The 7,959-nt window shown below is 44.0% G+C and overlaps 1 protein-coding gene across 3 annotated transcripts; it reads left to right on the top strand.

Moving 5' to 3' along the window:
* The first annotated feature begins 1,619 nt into the window (after positions 1–1,619).
* On the top strand, positions 1,620–7,075 carry LOC136945712 (cysteine and glycine-rich protein 1-like). Of its 3 annotated transcripts, none has more exons than XM_067239700.1 (7): positions 1,620–1,761; positions 2,040–2,366; positions 4,808–4,921; positions 5,431–5,599; positions 5,698–5,827; positions 6,186–6,279; positions 6,438–7,075. In XM_067239700.1, the coding sequence occupies exons 3-7, from the start codon at positions 4,813–4,815 to the stop codon at positions 6,512–6,514; spliced, it is 579 nt and encodes a 192-aa protein (XP_067095801.1). In that variant the 5' UTR covers positions 1,620–1,761; positions 2,040–2,366; positions 4,808–4,812; the 3' UTR covers positions 6,515–7,075. The 3 variants fall into 3 exon arrangements, with proteins under 3 accessions (XP_067095801.1, XP_067095802.1, XP_067095803.1); XM_067239701.1 differs by having other exon boundaries at positions 2,044–2,366; XM_067239702.1 differs by having other exon boundaries at positions 1,643–1,761; positions 2,227–2,366.
* The last annotated feature ends 884 nt before the right edge of the window (positions 7,076–7,959 follow it).

The raw sequence follows: 7,959 nt of genomic DNA on the forward strand, positions 1-7,959 counted from the left end.
AGAGCTTCTTGTCAGCATATAGAGAACTGGATCTCGCTGATGGACTCATGACTTAGTTATGACCCTGCCTTTTGTAAAGTGAGTGATTGTGTATTCTGCGTCTTGAAGAAGAGACTATGACTTATTGCAAGAGGATGCTTGAGATGTCGCGAACGAGAACCAAGACGAGCTCAAGAAAGGGATTGCATCGCTGGGACACTGGGGTGTTTTTGTAGTCACATCCAGCCGAACTAATCAGCAATTCCACACGCAATTTTTATCAAATCATGGGATTGACATCGATGAATATTAGTTTTGTCTCTTATTTGCGTCACTGATCAGATGTGTAATAAACCTTTATTCGTAAGTTCATGATGCACAGCAAAACCTTCTAGTCCCTCTCACCAGGAGGTTGACTTCGAGGGTGCATATGTCACAAGGTGGAAGGGGGGAGGGAAAAGGCTTCAGATTCAAAGTATTGTAGTCAAGACCAGCAGCGTCGTCAGGGGTGGGGGTGGGGGGGGGGGGGGCCACGGCCACCCTGAGAAAATTGCTGGTCCCCCCACTAACCCCAGTTCTGCCAGAAAGCTGCTGGATATCAGTAGTTCTCATTTTTGTAGAGTAACATGTAAAAAGTTGTGTTATACCTGTGAGGCATCGGTCAAGTTTGTCCTGAGTTGCAGTCTGACAGACCCACTCATACAGGCATATTGCCGGTGCAGGCCTCGGCTCTGTGGTGCCCCATGCAGACGTGTTAGCTCTCATCTGCAAGAACGATCTGTTGACCTTCACATTCATTTATGAGGCAAGATGCTAAAGGTCACAGAAGGTTGTAATGATTCACTGTATAGACTCATCTCTAAGATGGAGTCTTATTAGTCTTTTAACAGAGAGAGAAAATGAGAGGGGGAATGACTAGTATTCAATAACTGTATTTGATGATAGGGCAATTGTTTTGGGTGACTCATAACCAGGGGTGGACATTAGCCTAGTACATCTATTTTAGTACTGTAGTTAAGTAAATTCTTCAAGTATCTGCTTTACTTGAGTATAAATATTTTGGAAAGCAAATTACTTTTACTCCACTACATTTGAAACACAAATATGGTACTTTTGACTCCACTACATTTGAAACACAAATATGGTACTTTTGACTCCACTACATCTATGTAGGTTTCCATGACTCATTACTTTGGAACATACCTTTTGAAGTCAGCATATCATTTTTCTTCTCTAAAATGTGGTAGACCATACACTGTGTCCTTTTAAAGAGAAAACACAAAGCTAAAACTCACGTTTAAACGTGGTTTCTGCCTATTTTGAACAGTTAAATTTGAACTTGGCACTGGTGATTATGGCTACGGCGGATAAAAATGACTATTCTTCACAAAATGTAAATGAATAACGTGACAAGTATTTGCCAGGAGTATCTATATTTGGATTCAAGTAATTAAGTTGTGTACTTTGTCCACCTCTGCTCAAAGCCCTGCCTGTGACCTGATCACTTGCATAGTCTCAGTCCTGCTGCTGTCATGCGAGATACAGGCTTGTTACCTCGCCTCAACTGCTCAGGCTTCAAGCAACATGCGCATGAGAACAAAAACAAGGAAGTCAGTATGGGCCAACTTCCTCACCAAACCTCTGCTTTCACTCTCACCCACCCTTAGCTTGGAGATCCTGCAGATTGCTAAAGCTGGATCTCACCTGTGTGTAGAACGTTTTGCTCTCCTCACTGCCTTTTTAACCACCTGCATTCTGCACGGACCTGTACAAACTGCATGGGTACGTATCTCATGTCTCCGTCTTTTGTTTTCAGCACAGATGAGGATGAGACGAGAGGAAGAGATTGCTGTAGACTATTGAGGCACAGTTTGCTTCTGGTGAGCATTCCATTCTTAGACTGCCAGTCTGGACAAGAAAGGAGGGAGGGAGGGAAATCAGAGGAATTGGAACACATGAAATGTAAACGTTCATCTAGCTAGCAGGGTTGTATTGTGCTGACCTATTAGATTTAGACTCAGGTCACATCACATTCCTTAAATGCTTTCTCTCTCTCTCAGACAGACATACACACACACGCCCGGAGCCAGCTCTCTAACCTCTCTGGTTACACCCATCCAAGCCCCTCCCTTCTTCACATCTGGGACTGTAGAGCAGCGAGGCACAGCCAGCCAGCCATCCAGCTCCCCGCTTCTCGTGTGTGTTCAGACTGCACACATCAGCCCAACGATCCTGTTTCCCCCACAGCAGCCCAGCGCCAGCAGCGCCACTCAACCAGGAAGTTCTGACCAAAGAGCATCTGACCTGACAGCGACTCAGAGGATCCTGCAGGAGCCCGGATTCCAAAACCAACCCCGGTTAACTGCACAGAACGAAAACACTGACAGGTATGTAGCATACATAACTGTTGTGACGATATTCACATCCAGCCCCCGGCTTTTCAACTCTCCTTATGTCTGTCTGTCGCTCGTGTTCACACCCTGTCTGTAACCCTGTCTCTCTGTTTCCCTCTCTCTTCCCTTCTCTGTCTAAATCTGGGAATTGTATGTTTACTGAATAGTTTATGGTTTAGGAAACAACACTAATGCAGTGCTCAGGCTTTTTTAAGCTGATCTTTGATTGGTTAAAAAGGAACTGGGGACTTTCACTCAAATCCCAGCAAGACAGAGATCACAACAGCGTATGTGGTGGTTCCTCTCACATACGGGAAGAGCAGGAAGACAATGAAGGTGCTATGTTTATTAGAATCACTGTACGTCTCCAAACCCAGAGGGAAGATTCATCCCCTGGAAGCAGCTCTAACACTAAGGCATTGGAAATGCACATTTCAAACCCATCGTTATTTCTTTCATAATTGTAATTCATCACCCTATTGCCGTTCAGATAGAAATACGATAGATTTATGCTCATCCTAGGCAGTGAATCTGGTGACTGGTGAACGTGAGGTGAAAATCCATGCCACAGGGCACTGAGATTAGAACTGCCCATAGTGTTCAATACACAGGCCTGAATCTGACTGTGTGGGTCATGGTTGTGCGTGCCTGTATCTGGGTTCTGCACTACTGATGTCAGTGAGGACATGAGTATCGGGGAGCCTGGGGTCAGACTTGAAGGATCCAATATTTCCTGTTGTCAGACCGGCTGAGGCGGCCACCTTCGGTTTAGCTCTGGGGTGAATACATGGGAGTATTCACTCACATTACATTTACATTACATTAAATTTATGCATTTAGCAGACGCTTTTATCCAAAGCGACTTCCAAGAGAGAGCTTTACAAAAGTGCATAAGTCACTGATCATAACAACGAGATAGCCCCAAACATTGCGGGTATCCAAAACATGAAGCATACATTGTGAAAACCAAATAAGTCCCAAAGGGAAGAACCATAAGAGCATGCAGTTAAACAAGTTACAACTAAACAACATGAACCTCAAATCCAAAGAGTATTATTAATTTGCATGAAATGCTTGGTTAGTAACTAATCCTATATTATTATTTTGAAGAAAATTATTACATTACATTACATACATCAATATGTTGCACTGCTCATTTCTTGCACATACCAGGCATACCAAGGAATTTGTGCTGTTTGCAATTAGATTGTAGTATTATGCATATAGCCATTTTAATTTTTTTCTCTGTCATGTATGTAAGTTTGAGAGGGTCCATATTTTTAACATGCATAATGTGTAATAGATTAATAAAGAACCATACACGTGTCTAAGTCCAGTTCCTGTGCCTAACCTAACACTGTGTTTTTAATGGTCATGACAGTTCATCCTCTTGGGCTCGAATAGGAAATAAGCTTAATCCAATTGTTTGACCCAAAGTAGAACACGCACATATCAACTGGAATACTATTAATGACATTCAATACCTGCAGTCACTCTGGCTAGTTGTTCTACCTTACATAGAACTAAGCTAAAATGGCCCTTTTTTAGTTTAAGTCTTGCCCCCATGGCTACATAAAAGAAAAGCAAGACCATTGAAGATCAGTGTTAATATGTAATTATTAGGTTTTCTGTCCTGGCATATTAAAACACTATGCAGCAATGTTATAGAATCTGTGAAAATTGGCAGGCAAGGTAAACTTCACTTATTCACCACTCTAGGTCAGTCTGGCCTAACACCAAATAAAACATTTGTCAGCATGTCTGCTAGCAATGGTTAAGACTCATGCAGATTGCAGACAAACTTTATAGCGTATCAGACCACACTGATTGGTGTCCACATAAAATCAACACAGCCCAAACACTCGTCTGTGGAAGTGTTGATTTAACAATGTTAAATTAAATATCTGTTTGAAGCTTTTGTGTGTTGGGGTCCATAATGTGAGTGTGTACGTGTGTTTGTTTGCATGCTCTTTATTGCTTATTTAAAGTGGGTTGTCAGAGGGTGTGACTGGAAATACACAGGAAACACGGCAGTGACCTGCAGGAAGCCGCAAATGAAACAATCGCCCTTTGCTCTGACAAACACTTGAGTCACTCTAAAGAAACACCAAACCGTTTGTGGTAAAACATGTACATTCCCTAGAAAACAGTTCCCTATCGTCACACCTACAAACATATGAGTCTAGAAGGGGTTACAGCTTGGAAGACCAACGTCAGACTACTCAGACACATCTACGACATACCAAAATAAGAGCATAGGTAGCTTTATCCTCCAAAGAGTAAAAAACCTACTGTTCAGTTTATATTGCTTTTCAATATCCATAATATCCACAGCCCCACTCATGTAACGCTTTCCACCATTAACTACTTCTTCGTTCTCATCCTCGTAACCATTGACGTTCCCTTTGTTTGTGTGCCCGTTTGCGTGTGTGCAGGCGGGATGCCATTGGGTGGAGGCAACAAGTGTGGCTGCTGCCAGAAGACGGTGTATTTTGCCGAAGAAGTACAATGTGAGGGGCGGAGCTTCCACAGATCCTGCTTCCTGTGCTGTGAGTAAACGCCTCCTCTCCTGTGCTCCCCACGGCCTGTCCACCAGGAGGTTTGAACCGTGAAACCCACTGATAAACCCACACGTTATGCCCGTACAGTTGTCTAAACCTCAGGAACACTTCCCCCACACTGATAATCTGATGACCCTTCTCTTTCCCTACATGTCCATCCTCCCTCTGAATAAATACTAAACAATATAGGATCATTCCTTATCAAAGACATGCAGTAGGATGGCTATAAATAAAAACCATCCAAAAGCAACTGTCGAGTGTGTGTGGTTTGGTGTTCCGCTCTCTTCCGTCAGGATGTCGGGAATGTCCGCCCCGGAGAGAGGGGGTTGTTTGTTGAGGCCTTGTGGAATGGAGCTTTTGCACATATTTGTGTGATCGATGAGATATGTCGGTTCGCTCCTTATGTAGTCAAATGGGAGACTATGAGTGTTATGGTAATGCCCAAAATTCAGATGAATACAATGTGCGCATAAATGTGTCTCTGTGTGTTTAAACAGTGGTGTGCCGGAAGAACCTGGACAGTACTACAGTGGCCGTTCACATGGATGAGATTTACTGCAAGGCCTGCTATGGCAAAAAGTATGGTCCCAAAGGCTACGGCTATGGCCAGGGAGCTGGGACCCTGTCGATGGATAAGGGGGAGTCACTGGGCATCACCCACGCTGAGTAAGTGTGACACCCTTCTGATGACAGTAACCTAGGTTACAGCCTTGTATCAATAGGAACTCCATCTCTCTCTGACTCTCTCTGTTGTTCCCTCCTAGGCCAGCCCCTCACCAACCCACCAACAACCCAAACCCCTCGAAATTGGCTCAGAGGTTTGGAGGGTCCGACGTGTGTCCTCGCTGCAGCAAGGCTGTCTATGCTGCTGAGAAGGTGGTGGGGGCTGGGAACGTAAGTGAACACACGGACATGCCGTATCTGCGCTCGTACAAAAATGGCGGGAAAGTCGAAATGAGGTGTCAGAGTTTATGGCGGGTTAGCGCGAGTTGGTGTGAACAACACATACACGTCCTGGATGAGCTTTACATTTACATTTAGTCATTTAGCAGACGCTCTTATCCATAGCGACTTACAGTACAGCGACATTCCCCCGAGGCAAGTAGGGTGAAGTGCCTTGCCCAAGGACACAACGTCATTTTTGCACAGCCAGGAATCGAACCAGCGACCTTCTGATTACTAGCCCGATTCTCTAACTGCTCAGCCACCTGACTCCCTTTGTCAACTTTGTCATGTCTCTGTTCATATCCAGGCCTGGCATAAAAGCTGTTTCCGCTGTGCCAAGTGTGGGAAAGGCCTGGAGTCTACCACTTTAGCTGACAAGGACGGAGAAATCTACTGCAAAGGTCACACGCGCGCGCGCGCATACATAACAATGGCTACAATGACATAAGTGTAATTGGCACGATAGGGATTGGGCTCACAGTCTGGGAACTCAGGTTCCTTTCAAAAAACATGATACTGTTTGTGTTGTTACCTCACCTCCTCTTGTTTGTGTTTTCAGGGTGTTATGCCAAGAACTTTGGCCCCAAGGGCTTTGGCTATGGACAGGGTGCTGGCGCACTTGCACATGCTCAGTAGAGACTCGTACAGCAGACAGTGGAAAGAGGGCCGTCCACACAGCCGTGTCCGCACAGCAGTCAAGACAGAATCTTACTTTGTGTATGGCATTGTGTGAAGGTAGGGAAGTGAGGGAAAAGGTCCGTTTGAGGCTCTGTCTCAATGACATGCCACAGAGAGAGGACGAACTGCCCCCAACTTTTTGCTGCCCCTCGCCTCCCCCTTTCTTTCTCTTTTGCTCTTTCTCCCACCTCTAGGGGGAAGATGAGAACAAAAACTGCAAAAAAATCCTCAGATCATGAACATACATTTGATCAGTTTGCCTTCACATAGAATTATAGCAAATACCATCATGCTTTGAAATGGCTCAGAATAGATGTATAGATTATTTGAAACTGTAATATGTTATGATATGACATGATGCTTGATCTGAGCTCCCTTGCCTCAAGTGTTACTCTCATGTTTCTCCCTTCAGCTCAGTTTAGCCCATACAACTACTGTTAGTGATGATTGGCATGCATGCATACAAAATTGTATTAAACACACAAATATGTCAGATAACAGTTCAATAAAATGTATTCCAACACATTATTGCAGCATCTGAGCTCATGGGTGTCAGGAACAGAGTATGTGTTCGTATGTACCCTACGTGTTGGGGTGCAGTAGGGTCAAATGGTGTACAGCACAAAATGATTCGTTATTTGTTACTGTACTGAAGTATTTTTACTTGTACTTTGCTGTTTTAATTATTATTTGATGTTACATGTAAAGGGTGAGGTATCATGACAAGTGAAACACCTGACACAGAGGTTCTCATTAACCAATCATTGCTACTTGTTAAAGCATAACAGAGAGTTACTTTTTGCTACTCATTTGATTACAAACGTAATAGTATGTCAATCTTTGAAATTCTGGGGGGGGGAGTCGTGGCCTTTGCCAACACAGCATTTTACCCGTGCTTCGCAAATTTACAACTGGCTCTGGAACCAATCGTCACTCCTAATGCCTAAACCTCACAGTCAATCAGGGGCAGAGTGGGGAGAGGTTTTCTACATTGATCTAGCCTGTTAATTTTGCTCTCAAAGTGCACTAGATTTATGCGTTTAACTTTAACATTTGAACGTGTTGAATTTTGACGATTCGCGATCGGGGCGGGTCCGACCTTCTTCCGAGAAAGTTCGGTCACTCTTAACACACCTCAAACCAGGGGAAAGTCTGATAATATAATCTGTAGATATTCGGGACATTTCCTAGGATTGTCGGGACTTCACCTAGGATTGTCGGAAGGGGGAAATCGGCCCAAAATCAGCCCGATTATCTTGTGGTGTGTACCCAGCATTAATTATCCTGTTTTATTCAACCTTGGGAGATTCATATACAGCTGGTCACCACTCTTCCTGCAGATTTCCCTTCCTGAAGGTTTTCATTCTAACCACAATTGGAACAAATATGATTCAGCTTGTCAA

This window comes from Osmerus mordax, chromosome 7, assembly GCF_038355195.1.
Source record: "Osmerus mordax isolate fOsmMor3 chromosome 7, fOsmMor3.pri, whole genome shotgun sequence".
In the NCBI taxonomy this organism is placed as follows: Eukaryota; Metazoa; Chordata; class Actinopteri; order Osmeriformes; family Osmeridae; genus Osmerus; species Osmerus mordax.

Bases quoted from the DNA above. Each gene is read 5' to 3' on its own strand.
- LOC136945712 (XM_067239700.1), top strand. From the start codon at position 4,813: ATGCCATTGGGTGGAGGCAACAAGTGTGGCTGCTGCCAGAAGACGGTG. The intron at 5,600-5,697 runs GTAAGTGTGACA...GTTCCCTCCTAG, and splicing joins CTGGGCATCACCCACGCTGA to GCCAGCCCCTCACCAACCCA. The intron at 5,828-6,185 runs GTAAGTGAACAC...GTTCATATCCAG, and splicing joins AGGTGGTGGGGGCTGGGAAC to GCCTGGCATAAAAGCTGTTT.